The sequence below is a fragment of the Sebastes fasciatus genome, chromosome 15 (assembly GCF_043250625.1).
Source record: "Sebastes fasciatus isolate fSebFas1 chromosome 15, fSebFas1.pri, whole genome shotgun sequence".
NCBI lineage: Eukaryota > Metazoa > Chordata > Actinopteri > Perciformes > Sebastidae > Sebastes > Sebastes fasciatus.
Window position 1 is genome coordinate 1591113 of NC_133809.1, and position 19063 is coordinate 1610175.

The 19063-nt window shown below is 38.6% G+C and overlaps 1 protein-coding gene across 1 annotated transcript in view; it reads right to left on the bottom strand.

The window, feature by feature from the left end:
* Positions 1-368: 368 nt before the first annotated feature.
* The window catches only part of prkd1 (protein kinase D1), a 38066-nt gene continuing 19371 nt past the window's right edge, over positions 369-19063 (bottom strand). Inside the window, exons 5-20 of the mRNA XM_074660916.1 lie at positions 18799-19009; positions 17867-17944; positions 17510-17711; positions 17307-17430; positions 16873-16950; positions 16560-16724; positions 16262-16373; positions 15056-15108; positions 11831-11903; positions 9917-10023; positions 8462-8623; positions 8276-8374; positions 6691-6851; positions 6343-6449; positions 2836-2921; positions 369-799 (exon numbers count right to left, since the gene is read on the bottom strand). Of these exons, the coding sequence (XP_074517017.1) occupies positions 566-799; positions 2836-2921; positions 6343-6449; positions 6691-6851; positions 8276-8374; positions 8462-8623; positions 9917-10023; positions 11831-11903; positions 15056-15108; positions 16262-16373; positions 16560-16724; positions 16873-16950; positions 17307-17430; positions 17510-17711; positions 17867-17944; positions 18799-19009 (2052 nt within the window). The 3' untranslated portion in view covers positions 369-565. The remainder of the gene's footprint in view (positions 800-2835; positions 2922-6342; positions 6450-6690; positions 6852-8275; positions 8375-8461; positions 8624-9916; positions 10024-11830; positions 11904-15055; positions 15109-16261; positions 16374-16559; positions 16725-16872; positions 16951-17306; positions 17431-17509; positions 17712-17866; positions 17945-18798; positions 19010-19063) is intronic.

Consider the following 19063-nt stretch of genomic DNA (forward strand, 5'->3'; position numbering starts at 1 on the left):
TAGAAGAACATTATGGACGATCTGCCTCTGTGTTTCATGATTTACTTAATCTAAAGCCGTGGCTTGTTTCCACAACTTGACCATAATCATCAGTGCAAAGTCTCGTATGTAGAAAAGGGATGATTACGTGAGAGGCACAAACTGGGATGATTCATGTTTTCTGAGTGTAAATGAAAGCTGCTTCTTCGGAGCGTCTTTTTCTGATTGTCTGAAGGAAGAGGTGCAGCTTTTATTCTTTATGATTAATAACTCACTAACTATGGAAGTGCATTTCAATCACTAAAGAAAAAATATCAAAAATATTTTGATTTGTAATTACGACTCACTTGCAGACCAAAGTAATTAAGACATTTATTTATTTTTTTGTGCTTCTCTAATATCTCCTTAATAAACGACCCTTATTTGGTGTAATGGGCAATGAATGAATTTAATTTGTGTATGTCTGTAAGTGATTTAAGTAAAAGTTTGGATTTGAACTGATCTTTTTAATTGTGTGCTTTTTATTTTATTTTGTAACAGTTGCCGTTTCCTGTCTGGCGTCGGCGCCCCCCCCCCCTCCCCGTCCTCAGAGTTCACTGACCCTCTCACTGAGGGTCTCCAGCTCTTCGTCACGCTCCTGGTAGCGCTCCATCATCTGACCGCTGTCGCCAGTGCGGGGACCGTTGACGAGGTGCGTGGGGTAGTCGAGGCCGCTGAGCTGGGCGTGGTGATGCCAGCGCAGGTCGTCGCTCTCGTGGGTGATGTAGCGCTCGTTCATCCGGGACTCCAGGTTCCTCAGGTCCAGCCACATCTGGTAGTCCTGGTTGGGAAAAAAATAAAACACAACCTCAGACATACTGGTCCCAGAAATGTTGTCACATTTAAATAGTTTCGTTCAGTCAAAGTTTTTACTTTTTATTATCTTCGCCAAGGAAGTTATGTTTTCAGTTCGTTTGTTGTTTTTGTCAGCAGGATTACTGAAAAACTACTGGTCCAAATTTCATGAAACTTGGTGGAAGGGTGTAACATAGGCCAAGGAAGAACTCATTTGATTTCGGGGCAGATTGGAGTTGGCGGAGGTCTGCGCTCTCCAAGTTCCCGTCTATTTACCGCCACCAAGGAAGTTATGTTTTCGGTTCGGGTTGGTTTGTTGGCTTTGTCAGCAGGATTACGGAAAAACTACTAGTCCGATTTTCATGAAACTTGGTGGAATGGTGTAGCATGGGCCAAGGAAGAACTCATTCGATTTCGGGGCGGATTTGCGTTGGCGGGGGTCTGCGCTCTCCGAATTCCCTTCTAGTTACCGATCCAAGGAGGCTATGTTTTCGGTTCGGTTTGTCTGTTGGTTTTGTCAGCAGGATTATGGAAAAACTTCCAGCCTGATTTTCATGAAGCTTGGTGTCAATGGTGTAGTATGAGCCAAGGAAGAGCTCATTCAATTTCTTGAAAAACACATTTTTGACATCTCCTCCTAAACCAAAGGTCTGATTTCTACCACATTTTCTGTGTATCATTATGGGACCAAGCTTATCAAAAGCACAGGTCTGATCTGGCTTCTACTCTGATTTGGTCGAGACTGTCTTGGTTTAGTAAAGCAGGTTTGGACACAAATGCCGAATGAATTGAAGAGGTGGCAGCAGGGACAGTTTGATGATTTATTAACAAAACAGACTGACAGATCAGAGTCCAAAAATCAGGCTGGTAACGAAAAAAATCCAAAACAACAGAAGGCTGATTAACCAGAAACACTCGGAGAGAGGCAGGTACACTCTGGATACCAGGAAGTTAGCTGGTATAAATAGTGACTGACTAACTGGGAAAGTGAGAACAGGTGAGCAGCAGAACTAATGAGGGGACAGGTGAAACTGATCAGGGTGGGGCAGACAATCAAAAAGGCGGGAAACAAACAAAGCCAGGAAGTAAAACCAGACAAGACACAAGAGGAGATGACTTTCAAACTAAAACAGGAAACAAACTCCAACAAAATCCTCCACACATCCAAGAAAACATTTAAAGGTCCCATATCGTGCTCATTTTCAGGTTCATACTTGTGTTTTTGTGTTTTTAATAGAACATGTTCATATGCTTTAATGTTAAAAAAAAACACATCCTCGTACTGCCTGCCTGAATAAGCCTGTATTTACCCCTCTCTGTCTGAAACGCTCCGTTTTAGTGCATTTCAATGGAATTGCAACGGAATTGCGTTGCTAGGCAACAGCTTGGGTCCATGTTTACTTCCTGTCAGTTATTCACATCCACTGCAACAGGAAATAAACTGGGACACATTTAGAATGTTTATGTTTAAAATTGTGTAATGGTCTAAATATATTGTATATTTGTGACATCACAAATGGACATAAATCCTGACGGCTTGTTTCAGACGCACAATTTCTGAATACGGAGTGTGTTTTTCTCTGTATATTGAGCGTTTCGATAGTTTACCAGTATTTATATAGCGCTTAAACCTTTTTTATAATATAAAAGTTTTCACTTTTTTACAATATGGGACCTTTAACTCTTAAATCCAGTCTTTTTTGCAGTAAGTCTGGTTATCCTTACTGAGCTCTTTACTCCAGAACATGTACTTTATTCTGGTATTTATTGTTAAAAAGTCTTTAGTCCACTGTTACGTCCCTCACCTCCCCTCTAACATTTTGCATAAACTTTAATTTGATATTTACATGAAGTTGTTACCGAAGTATTAAAGTTAGTTTCAACTTTGGTTGTCAGGTGTTCAGGTGACTGGTTGAAGGAGGGTCTCTCTACGTTGTTTTCTCTCTTTCACGCTAATTTAACATTTAAATAAATTCAGAAATGATTGAGTATAAATGATTGATTTTATTAAAGTGGTCTTACCTGTAACCAGGGGTGACTGAGGGTCTTGTCCACGCTGTACCTCTTCCTCATCTTAACCTGCAGCAGGTTGTTAATCAGGTCAATCGCTGCGAGGAAGGAAAGAAAGGAGGGAAAAAAGGAAGACGGAAGAAGTGATGAGTGAGAAAATGTTCCAACAGACGGAGGGATGATGATGATGAGGAGGAGGAGGAGGAGGAGGAGGAGGAGGATGTAGGGTCGGGGCCCCCCCTGTGGTGAGGGGCCAGTCGGGGCTAATGAGCAAAGCTAACATGATGTTAACATTTCTTCAGGGGTCAGCGGTCTGAACAGCTCCAGGACCCCGGGGCCCCCTCAGGTCTACGGGGGCCCTCCATCGCTCGGCATTATGCACATGAATGGACCGGCACATGAATACCCCCCCGCACCCCCCCGAATCTGTCCCGTCTCGCTCTCTTTCCAAGAATCGCCGGGACTCTCGCTGCTTCTCAAGGGTTTCTTTCTGTCAGATATTTTAACCCCTCCCTCATTCCTCTTCCCCAGCGGAGTCACATGACCCACCTTTAATCTGGTTTTTCTTTCTTTAGCGGCGGGGCCGAAGGATGGCGACGTCAGTCCGTCCAACACGACGACAGATTTCACCGTGATTATAAACATTTTCTTATAGTGAGTTTTTGGACACTTTTTTTTTCAGGAAATCTTCAGTTTTTGTTTTTAGCAGAACATGATTAGAGTCAGCTGTTGTATTGAAGTTCTTTCCTTCAATAATAACACTAACTGCACATTTTTTATCTGTTCTAAATTAACCTTAAAGGGAGAGTATTTAATCCTCTTATCAACATGGGAGTGGACAAATATGCTACTTTATGCAAATATATGTATATATTTATTATTGTAAATCAATTAACAACGGAAAACAATGACAGACATTATCATAAAGTGGGCATGTCTGTAAAGGGGAGACTCGTGGGTACCCATAGAACCCATTTACATTCACATATCTGGAGGTCAGAGGTCAAGGGACCCCTTTGAAAATGGACATGACAGTTTCTTCATTGCCAAAGTTTAGTGCAAGTTTGGAGCGTTATTTAACCTCCTAGTCTGACATGGTTGGTACCGATGGATTCATCAGGTTTTATAGTTTCATATGATACCAGTATCTTCACTCAAGCTTTAATATTTTCCTCGGTGTTTAACAATAAACATAGTAAGAGAAAATTAAAAAAATAAAGTAAAAATAAAAAAACAAGTACTGCAAAAGTCAAGAATCAGAAATATAAAAATAGAAAAGTTGTCAATAAAAATACAAAAAATATTATAAAAAAAAATTTAGGAATAGAATAAATAGAATAAAATAAAGAAATAGAATAAATAAATGAAGCAAGTACTGCAAAGGTCAAGAAACATAAATATAAAAAAACAGAAGTTGAAAAATTTAAATACAAAAAAGTATAATAAAACAAAATACAATATATTTGTTGTTAAAATGAAAGATCTATTCCGTTAATAGAGTTAATAAATAAATAAATAAATAAATAAAGCAAGTACTGCAAAGATCAAGAAACATAAATATAAAAATTAAAAGTTGAAAAATTAAAATACAAAAAAATATTGTCAATACAATTTGTCAATAAGAATATGAAAAAATATATTAGTTGTTAAAATGAAAGATTTATTAAGTTAATAAAGTAAAGAAATAGAATAAATAAATAAATAGATAGATCAATAAATAGATCAATAATTAAATAGATAAATAAATAAATAAATAGATAAATCGCCCGCTACAACCTAAAAATCACAAAATGCGTTAAAGTAATTATTAGTAGTAGTTCCATATGATACCAGTATCTTCACTCCAGCTTTAAAACTGAGCCTACTACAGCCTCTGAAAGACAGCAAAGTTTGTGATGGAAGCTGCATAATATTCAGTCTTTGTTTGTGACATCTGCACAGCGCAGTGATCATAAAGTCTTTAATTGAGTGTCTCCTTTATAAAACCTGAGTCGTGTTTGTGGGCAGAGGATGAAATGATAACAGAATCCATTTAAAGTGTCATCTCTTAAAGTGATCTGTGAAAATGCAGATTTGTTGAAGAGTTTGTTCTCTGACATTTAATCCTCCAGAAAACACAGCGTTTATTTTGAGGCGCATTTTGTGTCGGGATGAGGAGGCGGAGGGGAGGTTAAGAGCACTTCGGGGATCCGGGCCGAGTGAGTCAGGCTGATTTAAATCTGTCTCGTCGTCAACAGTCGACGAGTCCAGCCAACACGAGCGGCGGACGCTTTTAGAGACAATGACGACGGCGACGACATGAGTCACGCAGCGAGTCAGCAGAGGAACTGACTTCAAGGATGTCGGAGATATCAGACCGCAACAGGAAGAAATAATAACCTCCGCTCATGTTTGAGGACAGAAAATAACCAGCGAGTCACACAGAAAGGTGAAACCATTCATCTCTGATCGTGGCTTTATGGAGGACGTTCACCCTATTTATATTTGTTTGGTAGAGGACGGATGATTCATGGTTTCATTACAAAACGATCCTCTGCAGCTTTTTACAGAAACATCAGTCTGGTTGAATCATCAGTTAAAACAATGAGTGGATTCAGGATATGGCGTTCAAGAGAAACCTGGACTTTCATATCCTTGTTTACATGATCATAACAGTATCCAGGTTACTGATCCACGCCGGAGAAGAGGAGGAGCTTGTCTCCATAGATACCAATTTCCACCATTTCCTCCATCAACCATGGAAGAAATGACCACTGTTGCTGCTTTGTACATGTTGTGGAAGTCCCAGATATGTCAGAAAACCAAACGCCGTCGTGTCTGGGTTCATAACGTCACCCGGCGGCGAGCTGTATTCACATACAGTTCCATCACACTGACTGTATCTAGCAAGCCACACGTCTCTACTGAGGTATGAACCCAAAATAAACAGATTGTGCTGTGATTTAATATCAATAAACAGATCAAAATGATGCCGAAATAACTACATAATGATGCTGATTAGTAAAAAGTCTGAATTCATGCTTTGTCAGGTCTGTTACCATGACGACAAGCATGATCAGTGCCAGGCTATACAGCTGCTCCATCAACACTCAACATAAAGTCATCTAGGCATAAATACGGCGTTGTTGTTGTTGTTGTTGTTGTTTCTACCAGAGAATTTCTCGCTCGAGTTGAAATATTTAAACTTCGGCGAATGACGCTAACATGCAAAGTTTGCAAAGTCGCGTCCCTTGCATCATTCATGTTGCCCGGCGCAAATTCTTATCTATTCGCCGCTTTGCGTTGACTTTGTATTTAATCGCGCTACGCAAAAAGTTTGCTTTGCTCTTGGTGTGAACGCACCACAACATTTGACTAACTCATTTGGGTTTCTGGCTGGATTCTCCATCTTATCAGCGCGAACAATCAGAAACCTGAACAAGGTGTTTACAAACCCCAGTATCCAGATTATCTAGTTTATTTTGGATTGAATTAAAGATCCAGTCATCAGCTGTGTTTGTGGTCGACGGCGTTACTCACCTTCCTGGGAAACTTTCTTCCAGGGATGAGGAGGGTACATGAAGGCAGCGTTCTGGATCTGATCGTTGATATCTTCGTCTTCATTGAAAGGGAACGTCCCACTGAGACTGCAGATACAGAAATTATATTACAGATGTCACCTGTAATTCATCTTATCATCATGGAGCAGTGATATATGGTGAATTAAATATATTATAGTTTACTTATAGGACCACAAGAAAGTTAAAACTAAAGAAATAAGAAGATGAGGCCAATAAAGTAGTAAGCTAGAAATAAAAATAAGATGTCGCAGCGAAACAACGACAGTAAAACAGACTAAAATGGGGATCCTTCAGGTGAGTCTCCTACCTGACATAGATGATGACTCCGACCGACCACATGTCCAGAGAGCGGTTGTAGCCTTTGTTCCTCAGGACCTCTGGAGCGAGATACGCCGGCGTGCCGACCACCGAACGCCTGAACGACTTCTCGCCGATGATGCGAGCGAAGCCGAAGTCACACAGCTTCACCTGAAACAGGAAGACGGAGGTCTGTTACACAGCAACGTTTCACGACATGACAACTTGTCTTGTTGACCCCCTTCTCTGTTAGTAACCATGATGAGGTGTTTATTGGGCGGAGGCAGAATAATTCAAATTAAAGAGGGCTTATAAATCTTTAGTAAAGTCTTTATGCTAAGCTAGGCTAGACTAAACACTATCTCTGGACTAGACACACATAAAAGCGATATCCATCCTCTCTTCTGACTCTGGGAAAGACAGAGTAAATGATTTCAGACTGTTCCTTCGTATGTTTTCATTAGCTGACACTCACTTAGCTAGCTAGCTAGCTCCCATGCTAACGTTAGTACTTCTTTATTTGTTTGTTTCCTGATATCTGAGAGTAGCAGGCTCTGCAGATGAGACACTAAGTAAAGTGTGTGAGCCCAACAGCCGGCCTGATGCATCATTAGCGCTAACAGCTAACAGCATGTCTGACACTAACAGCTATTTCTGGAGAGGAGACTGCAAACTGCAGAAAGCTGCTAATAGTTGCACTGAAAGCTAATGGACTGTCTGTGTCTGGATCTGTACCGTCTCTTCCCTCCATGTGAGGGTTGTTTGGTCTTTCTGTTTGTGTCAGCTGCATTCAATGTCTTGTATCTTGCAACTTCATATCTGAGGCTTCATCAGTTTTTATGCCTCATTGCCGACGACAGTCCGTCCATACGTACCATTCTTATGAACATGCATCACAGTCTCACGGCAGTTTGTGAAATGGTTATGAAATTTAATCTGTTTAATTCGTGTATATAGACACAAATTTCCTTTTTTTTTCGTGACACTCAGCACGACTTTCAACAACGTATTTTTTGTGCATTTTCCTAGAAATGTCCAGCAACACGTGACGCACCTGTCAATTTCCGCTCCAGTATTTTCAAAATAAAACTACTTAGTTAAGTTTAGGAAAAGATCGCGGTTTGGGTTAAAATAACTCTGGAAGTAGTGTCACTTAAGTACGGAAGTTACGTGACAAATAAATCCACATTGATTTCTTGCCTCACACGGGGCACCAACATTGGTCTCCTGATGAAAGTCTGGAGTTTTTTTCCATCTGAAATATGTCGTCAATTAAAATTACAAATTTACATTTACATTACTTATTTATACTTATGTTTATATTTATTTTAACTGCACTATTTCATGCCTGAGATTATCATTTTGCTTTTACTTTTACTTGTGTAATTTCCCCTGTTATATATACACATGTTATGAGCATTGTTGAAGGAACCTGAGACCAAAGATTTTCTTTGCCAATGACGGCTTTGCTGCAACTGAAAAATGACAATTACAGAACCTTGAAACCTCAGAATAATGTAAATAAATACAAGAAACCTGCATAAAAACAACTCAAAAGAGGCAGCTGATACAACCCAACTACACTCACTCAGTACCTGAGGAAATGCGTCTGCACAAGCCAGCAGCACGTTTTCAGGTTTCAGATCACAGTGGACGATGTTCTTGAAGTGAAGGTGACGTAAAGCCACCAGGATCTGACGGTGACAGAAAATAATAATTCACTTTATGAACTCTACAAGAGACACTTTGTGAAACTCTTAGTGTCTGTGTGATTTGTTTACCTGTGTGACCATGAACTTGGTGATCCTTTCCGGCAGTCGTCCTTTCTCACTGGACAGGATCATCTCCAGCATGTCTCCGTGGAGCTTCTCCATCACCACAAACACTCTCTCTGGCGTCTCAAACATGCAGTCCAGGTTGACTACGCCTGGGTGGTGCAAACTCTGGAGGGAGGAAGAGGAGGAATTATCTTCATCTAAATCTCTGCTTCTGTTTGGTATTTTCTAAACGTAAGTCTTTCTCTCTGTGATTGTTCCAACTGTCTGAGTCCATGAATGCCATGTGTTGAAGGAATTAAAAACCAGAGTTTTGATTAGATATAACGTAATAAAACATGAAATAGTGATCGTTGTTAAACATTATTTATTATTATTATATATTGAGAGAAAATGACTCTCTTTATATATATATATATGTATATGTTGTCATGTATGTTGTTTTTGTTATGTGAAAAATTTGTCAAAAAATCAGGTCTAAATAAAGCAACTTCTTGAATAATAAATCAAACAATACTACTTATTATTATTAAAACAATAACTAAATACTAACAAGTATATAACTCCTACATATATATATATTACATAAATATTTATAAATAAATATGATATATTTATTACACACACATTTATATATATTTTTTTTTTCCATTTTTGTTATGAATAAAAGTTCTTTTCCACCAAAGAAAAGAAAGCAATAAACATATTTAAAATAAAAAATTAAATCAAGTCCAAATAAAGCAAACGTCTAGAATAATAAATCAAACAATACTACTTATTATTAGTAAAACATCAACTAAATACTAACAACAAATAAATAACTGCTATATATATATATATTTATTTATGACATACATATTTATATTTAAATATTACATATTTATTACACATATATATATTTTATATATTTTTTTTATTTTTTATTTTTTTAAATTTTTGTTATGAATAAAAGTCTGATTTGTTTTCCTTTTCCACCAAAAAATAAGTATGAATAAAGCAAACATCTAGAATAAAAAATCAAACAATACTACTTATTATTAGTAAATATATATTATTATATATATATATATATATATATATATATATATTGTTTTTCCACCATGTTATGTGAAAACTTTCAATAAACATATTTGTAAAAAAAAATCAAGTCCAAATAAAGCAAAAATCTTGAATAATAAATCAAACAATACTACTTAATATTATTAAACTAACACATGTCTGTTAAAAGAATTGATAATAAAGTGAATCAATAAATCCAATCAGATTATAATATTGATTAAATTTCCACCAGTAGATCAGAACAGTGTTTTCTGAGCAGGTGTGTGTTGTTGCAGCTTCTGCAGGTTGAGCAGCACTGGAATATTACAGGATGTCACACCCCTACGGTGTTGCCACGGTAATGAAGTCGTTCACGACAGGAAGTCTCACTCACTGCCAACAGGCGTGTGTGTGTGTGTGTACCTGCAGGATGGCCACCTCGTTGCGTAGCTGACTCTCCTGTTTGGTTGGGAAGCGAAGTTTATCGATGATCTTAATGGCGACGTCTCGGCCAGACTTTCTGTGTTTACCTGCATGAAAACAGAAAACAACATCAATATCATCTATTATATATCTATATCTATATCTATATCTATATATAGATATAGATATAGATAGTGGGTTCATATATAGATATATGCGTCTCTGGAAGCAGACATTGATTTTATATCTATTAGAAATTCTGACTTGTATCCTGAAAGAAAACAAATCGAAGAGTTTGAGAATGAATTCAAAATATTTAGAGATGCAAAGTCAGAATAAACAGCTTCCAAATATTACAACTTTATTCTCCAAATATTTGGAAAAAATGTCATTAAAAACGAGATTATTCTCCCAAGATTCTTACTCTCAAAATATCTTGTACGTCTTTAATTTATTTTCTAATCATTATGACTTTTTCTCAAAATACTTCCACTTGTAGGGCTGAGACGAGACGATCCGCCTATCTCCTGATTAGATACTGGAAATATTGTGATTTTTAAGTATTGTGATTTATTGTGATTGTTGTTAACTTTTTTAACTCTAGACAATGAAGGGAAAAAGTTGAATCATATACTTCCATGGACTTTAACTTTGTAAAATCTCTAAATGAATCCAGTAAACATGTTTGATTTCCAGCATGTATGTAGTCAGAGATGTCCTGAAGTCAAATATATCAGGATCATTGTCAGGAATTATTTATTATCCAGCAACCCAAAAATCAAAGAATAAAGACATTTCCCTCACAGATTAGTACTATTTTCTTTTTAATTTATAATGTTTTATACTTCTGGTGAATATAATCCATCAATCTTATTTCCATAGATGTATTTCGTATATATAATTCCCTTATTTTGAAAACCGGACGTAATCCCACGTGTCTACTTCCTCTAACTTCTCCAAGGTGGTCTCTAGCTCTCCCGTCAGCTCCATTCTCTTTATCCATCCATGGTCAGCTCCATCGGGGCCGTTTCAATGCAGAGAACATAATGTCAGTATCTGGGTGCTCTACAGTCGTAGCGTCGGCCCATTTGACCACGGAGACGAGAGCGACGGCCGGCTCCACCGCCACGTTACCGCGATACGATAACGTTTCATGCTAACTTTTTCACACTTTTTTTGGATATTTTGCAGACATTTTTCTGCCTTTTTTACACATGTTTTAGCATTTTTTCAGCATTTGTTTTCCGGAATTATTTCAGAAATCTTTCAGACTTTTATTCAGAAATATTTCTGCCTATTTTGGACATATTTTGGCCTTTTTTCTGGGGTTTTTTCGGACTTTTTTAAGCTCTTGTTCAGACTTATTTTCGGACATATTTCGGCCTTTTTTGGAAATGTTTTGGGCCATATTTCGGACATACTTTGGCATTTTTTCTGCCTTTTTTCAGACATATTTCAAACATTTTTTTGTACATATTTTGGCCTTTTTTCTGACTTTTTTCAGCCTTTGTTTGGACTTATTTTCAAACATATTTTGGCCTCTTTTTTTTTTTAAGTTAGCATGCAGCTTTAGCTCTGCTCTGTCTAGCTCTGCTTTTCCTGTCAATGTGTGAAACCCAAAGTGTTTCCATCCTTTACTGGATGTGTAGTGTTTACCACGCTGGATTTAACATGGGAGGGTGCAGGTCGTATCCACGACGACCCTCCAACGTTTCATACTTTCTGAGGTTTGTTTTGGTTGACGGATACGTAACGGATATGACGTCACGTTACTCAGACTACCACAATAAAAGCGGTAACTTCCTTCTACCTCCACATAGACTCAGATGAAGCAAATATATCGATTCACAATCTCACTCAGGTTCCCCCCAAGTGGCCAAAAGCAATCAGTTACTGCAGGTTTAAATGTTTTACCTCCGTAGACGATGCCAAACTGTCCTGAGCCGAGAACTTCGTCTGGGAAGATCTGATACACAGAGTTGATATCCTGAAAAACACAAGAACTGTCCTGAGCATAAACTCACATCAGTCCTTTGATACGGTTCAAACAAAGAGTGAAATAAAGTAAAGAATTTAGTGGCGTTCAAACAAATTTGCGTTAACACGTTATTATTGCGTTGACTTTGACAGCCCTAGTTTTTAGTTAGATGTCTGAAATAAGGTCTGTAGTTAACACAAGCTGAATAGATTCTTGTTCTACAACATAAAGTACATCAGTAAATATCCCACTGGTGAATATTGAAGCCTTTACGTGTCTTAAAAAAGGCGGTTGCTAACAAGTGTACAGTATGTCATCCCTGCAGCACAAAATATACTTAAAGTACCAAAATGGATTTTATACAACTAACAAAAATCAATATCAGTGTACGCTATATTTAAAATATTTTCACCGCTTTACCTCGCTGCCAGACAGCCCTTTCTGACGGGGAACTTGGAGCCGTTATATCGCTCTCTTCAAAGCCACCAGGCTCCATTCACAAAAACAGTAATTCCCCCTCTCAGAACAGGAGAGTTGCTGGTCTACCGCTTATGATATTTATAATACTTTATTGTTCAACACAGGCCATTTCAGTAGAATATGATAATAGAAAAGAAATAATTTTGTTTTAGGTGGATGTTTTACTGGCGTCCGATAGTCGCTTTCAGTCCAAAATGGTGGAAGCGTAGCTTTGCAAATTGACTTCTTGGCAATATACATTGTTTTGTCGATCGGTTAGTTTGTTTGTGTTATTGTGTGACTTTGATGAATCCAAACTAATCCTTTAAAACACCAAAGTCACACGATAACATAAACAAACTAACCGATGGATGCAGCGGTAGACCAGCAACTCCCGTGTTCTGAGAGGTTAAATTACTGTTTTTATGAATGGAGTCTGGTGGCTTTGAAGAGAGCGATATACCGGTTTCAGTTCCCCATCAGAATTATTCTAAATATAGCGTACACTTAAACTGATGTTGATTTTTTTTAAGGTGGTTAAAATCCGTTTTTTTGCTGCTCCCATCCACAGCTGCTTTGAAGCCGTTATATCGCTCTCTTCAAAGCCACCAGACTCCATTCACAAAAACAGTAATTTAACATCTCAGAACGCTGCTTTGTCAATATGTCACCTGCCCGCCCGAAAACCTGCCACATTTCCTAGTAAGCTCACCCGTACCCGGGGTTCTGGGTCGACCCGTGCATCACTATCAAGTACAGTACTTGAGTAAATGTACTTAGTTACTTTCCACCTCTGGAAACACACACACGCAGCTAAAACCACAAGCTGTTAAAGTTCTTAAAGAAAGCCGTGAAGTTGTTGATGGAAAGCTGCTGCAGCTGCAGCGGAGGAAGGCGAGGCCGTGTGACAGAAAGTGGGTTCAACAAAAAAGTGAATTGCATCAATTCATCACCTGGTGGAGGAGTTTTCAGAGAAGCTTTTTGTAGGGGAGAGCCCACTGAGTGTAAGTACGCGGCGTCAGTGATCTGCCACAGCTTTGACACCAAAACTGCTAAATATTTTCTCCTTGTCTGCAATCACGTCTCCCTTTTCTCCCCCGTTAGCTGACAGCCTAATATCACACCTCGAGCAAAGAGGACAGAAATACAATATTATAAACCTCCTCCCCCCTTCGCCGAAGCCGTGCTGCCTAATTACCATCCACCGTCGCCATGGAAACCGTTTGGCTGAGTGAGTAATCACAGTAATCTCCATTTGAGGTGCTCGAAAGCGAAAGACGTGCTCACCTTGGAGACGGCGAAAAAAGGTGCACGTCTGCAATGGAAATGGGACTCGATGTTCTCTGGCGATACATTTGCATGAAAAGAGTTTAGAGTTTACATTTTTCAGCCTGGCGTTAAAAAAATCTGTATGATGTTAATGTACAGCGAGCGTCTGATGCACGCCGACCTCTGAAGTCTTTAAATGCAGATGAATGAGGAGGAAGCATGGAGAGCATCGGATGGAGGAGGTGTACCGAGACATCTATCATCATCTTAAACTCACGACAGGAAGTTAATGTCGTGAACCGAAACCTGAAGTGAACCAGCAACATGTTCTCCTCTCCACCAGAGCCTCACTCATATATCGACCGGTTTAAGCTCTTTGTAGATATATCGATTGATTCTGGTGGTGGAAAGTAACTAAGTACATTTACTCATCTACTGTACTTAAGGGGAGCGTTCTGTTTTGTTTTTTTCAATTGGAAACTTCCACTCAGCCGTTAGCAGAAAGCAGTGACGTAGGTTGTGCTAAGTTTGGATTTTTTATGTAGGGTTGTATGAATACTTCCACGTTCTGTGAGGTAAAATTACTGTTTTTATGAATGGAGTCTGGTGGCTTTTGAAGACAGCGATATAACGGCTTCTGAAAAGGTGTGGACGTGAGCAGCAGAAAAAACATATTTTAGACACCTAAAAAAATCATACATCGCTCTCTTCACAACAATAACATATTCTAAATATAATAAGTGTTTTCAGTCCAAAATGGCAGCTGAGTTTCGTCTCTTTGCGATCGATGTAGCGGTAGACCAGCAACTCCCCTGTTCTGAGAAGTTAAATTACTGTTTTTGTGAATGGAGTCTGGTGGCTTTGAAGAGAGCAATAGATAACGGCTTCAGTTCCCGGATGGCGAGGTAAAGCGGTGAAAATATTCTAAATATAGCGTACACTTAAACTGATATTGACTCTTTTAGGTGTCTGAAATACTTTTTGCTGCTTCTGAAACTATCCGTTTTAGTACAATTACTTTGAGTATTTTCCATTTTATGCTACGTTATACTTCTACTTCACTACATGTCAGAGAGAAATATTGTACTTTTATAAGCTGTAGTTAATTTTCAAATATAAATATTACACACAAAACATACGATCAGTTTATAAATATGATGCCAAGTACTACAAAAATAAATGAAATAGTTTATTTTGTTGCTCTGTACTTTTACGTAGGTGGAATTTTAATTGAGTGAGTATTTGTACACTGTGGTACTGACGTAAATGATTTGGATACTTCCTCCACTACTGCAGGTTTTAAGGTGGTACTTCCTTGTGTGATACGTATCACTGGCTAATTTTAGGAAGGTATGTGGTAAATATATATATATATATAAATAGCTGTACAGCTGCGTATATATAGAGCGTTACAGCTGTATGTGTTTTCTCACCACGTTCTCCTGGATCTGGCAGTTGGAGACAGAAATACTGATGGAGATTTCCTCTGTGGATGAGACACAAACATGTTTAAACACTGAACTCCAAATAACACACATCTTATTCTCTAACAGAAGATAGTGAAGAATAATTCAACTTTATGTTAGCCCGTGTATTCCCTCTAGTGAATAATAGATGTTATTATTTCAGTGTATTTCCCCTCTCAGGTGAACACAGCGAGTCGGAGACGGCTCGGAGAGCAACAGCGAAGCGTTAGTCATGATCAGTTTGACGTCAGAGGAGCTCTGAAATATCTCTCATGGGTTTTGTGTGGGAGTCGACGGCCCTGAGGGGATCTGAGAGTCTGCAGGAGAATTCAGCAGCGACGGGAACGTTCATACCTGAGCTGGAGAATGTGTCCGTTCACAGGCCGCATAATAATAATAATAATAATAATAATAATAATAATAATAATAATAATTTACATTAACCTAATTCAAATAGATTCTTTGAACATAAAGTGAAGCATCTCCTGAGTTCATATTAAAGTTAGCGTGTAGATAAAACAGTGACTTTAACTTATTATTATTATTATTATTACAGTATTATTATTTTTATTATTATTATTATTATTTTTATTATTATTATTATTACATTATTATTATTATTATTATTATTACAGTATTATTATTTTTATTATTATTATTATTATTATTATTTTATTCTATTTATTTATTTTCAAGATTCATTTTTATTTTATTTATCTATTTGTTAGATTATTTTTTATTCTATTTATTTATTTGTTAGATTCATATTGATTTTATCTATTTGTTAGATTATGTTTTTTGTTATATCTATCTATTTGTTAGATTTATTTTATTTTATTTATCTATTTGTTAGATTTGTTCTGGAGCTAGACATCTAAGAGTTTCACGATACATCGTACTGTCATCACCTCGGGCTGAAATTGTAATTTTCTGATGAAAGTGTTCTGATGTTGGACCGAAACTAGTTCAGGGTTCAGCCTAAGATTTCTGACCAATCAAAAGGTCAAGACAGTTTGCTATCTACCGATGACCCGCATATAAAGACCAACCCTACTAATAATAGAAACACGTGTACAGGTTTGAACCCGTATGTGAGCGGTGGCGGTGGCGGTGGCGGTGGCGGTGGCGGTGGCGGTGGCGGCGGTGGCGATGGCGGTGGCGATGGGGTCTTACTGTGTCCGGTGCGGTGAGAGCTGTGGGAAACTCCCGTAGAGACGGCCGGCATCAGAGCGTGCTGGATGGCCATCTCCCACATCCGAGCCACATCCTGCCCGACGCCGCTGACCTGAAACCAGCCGGTAGAAAAGTCATCCGTAATTAACTTCCATCAGCGAGTTATAGACACAGACAGTGGTGTAAAAACTAAACACACGAGTACTGTACTTTAGTATTACCATTTAATGCTACCAGACAGTTGTCAGTAGCTGAACGAGCTTTTGCAGCTAAATGAAATAATCATGATATTATTCACCAGGACGCTGCTGCCGCTCACAGACGGGTCTCTCTGCAGATGCTCGCCGATGTAGTAAACCAGCGTCGCCGTGGTGATCTCGAAGCACGCAGGATTGGCTCCGTCGGGAAGCAGAGCGAAGGTCTGAGTCGGTTCCAGAGACAAGATCTCTGACAGAGGGATCTCCTGCAGAGACAACAGACACAGCAGGAACGTTCAGCATTGTACTAAAACATATAAAGTTTATATCTGTGTATTCCTTCAGAGTGTACGAAGGTTAAAGGTTAAAATATAAATATATATATATATACTGTATATATACACATCCTCTTACCTTGTAGTATTTACTTCCTGTGTTGTTCTGAAACAGCGTGATGCATTTACTGTCCAGCCGCCAGTAATGTCTCTTCCTCTGGAACGAAGCGAGGAAGAGGAGGAAACAGGAAACGAGAAGTTAGCTGAGACCGTCTTTTCTTGAATTTACCCACAATGCACAGCAGCAGTTTTCACGGAGGCAGACAACAATAACGGTTATTTTTTAAGTCATGTATTTTCTTTAGTTTTAGTAAAAACACATGTAGTTTTCCATCAAGGTGGTCGATTTGAACTTATTTTGCTCCCTCATTGGTAAGTTCTTCTCTTGAATTAATAAGACATGAATATACTAAATCTGGTATAAATAGACAGGTAGACATGTAGACGGGTAGACGGGTAGACAGGTAGACATGTAGACAGGTAGACAGGTAGACAGGTAGACAGGTGCGGTACCAGAGTGTCCTTGCTGGTGTAGTGGACCATCCAGCCCTCCTTCATCACACTGCTGGTCTTCCTCTTTGCGTGTTTGACGGACTGAACGACTCTCATCAGAGGGATGTTGTTACTGGTGGACGGGCTGCAGGAGGCGGGACAAAGCTCAGTCTCACATCTGTGTGTGTGTGTGTGTGTGTGTGTGTGTGTGTGTGTGTGTGTACCTGATGGCCCGGTTGGACTCGTCCAGGTCGGGGTCGTGAAGGTCGCAGAGGTCGCTGGGCCCCGCCTCCAGCATCAGAGCGCCCTCCGACGTCAGCGGGTCGTCCATGTCGTCCAACAGGCCGCCGCCTCTGTCCAAGTCGTGGTCGTCGAGGCAACCCTCCACCATGACGACGTCTGACTCCGCCCCCGGGCTCAGTAGGTCTACGGAACAAACACACACGCCGTTAGTTTCTATCGTTGTGAGGACCAAACGTTGTAGACCGTCACTGTGACGACTCAGAATACTCGTTTATCGTAGGTTTACGTTGAGGTTGTGTTTTATAAGAACAATCAGGTGTGTTTGTGTTGAAACTTGCCTCCATTTCTGGAGACTTCTCCCAGGCAGTTGTTTGGCACTTTAGGAGCACATCGTTTATGACAGTTGAATTTACAATCTGAGGGAGAAACAAGGAGAGAGCAGCCATCAGATCCCAGCAGGTTACACAACAACATTTAATACTGATGTTGGTCAAAACGTCCGTTTATTCACCAATAAACAGGAAATAGAGCTGGTTTTTATACCAACAGGAAGGATGAACTTTTAACGATGAGATCATCTAATTCTCCAAAGTCCGGCCAGTTTCATTCAGGAAATATTGATTGTTTTTATTCTTATTTATATACTTTTAAATAACAAAATAATACAACTTTGGCTACAGTGAGTGCAAAGACATTAATAGAAGATAAAGACAATACAATATTAATAAATGTATAGATATGCATTGGAAATTATTAACAAAAAAAATTCAATTACATTAATAGAAATCAGGTAATGCGTTATAATACAATAAAGTTGCATAAATTCTTGGATTTTACTTAAGGTTTCTGTGCAGGATTATGAAGGACAGAACATGACAAAATTTTAAATAACTAAATAAATTACTCGATAAATAAATATGTCTATAAATGTAGTAACAATAATATTAAAAATAAATGTAGTCATTAATTAATTGATAAAATATTAAATGAATTGATTTCTTTTTTTAATTTGCTTCTTTATTTTTTTGAACTTTGTATTACTTCCCTTATTTATTTAGTCTTCTGTTTAATTTTCCCTTTTATTTTTTTATTAATTTTTACATTTATTAATTTTTGCATGTCTTTCTTATTTATATATTCATGCATTTATTTTTTATTATTTGTTTATTTTTGCATTTATTTTTCATTTCAGCCCACCTTTATACTGCAGACCCTGTCTGAAGAGACTTTATAGTTGTAATAATGTATAAAAGTATTTAAAGAGGCCCACCTTTACACTGCAGGCCCTGTCTGAAGAGGCCCTTCAGCAGTTTCTTGCAGTGTTGGCAGACGGTGGGTCGGGTGTACGAGTGGATCAGGAAGGTGTGAGGAACTTTGACCTTGGACAGTAAGATCTTGTCCAGTTCGATGGGACGGCCGCCGTACGACTGGGAGCTGAAGCGGCGCTCTCGACCGGGGAAGTAGTCCAACTGGTTCTTCTGCTGCGAGGACGGACAGAGATCAGGACACCAGTCCACCGCCAGTGTTATTCAACC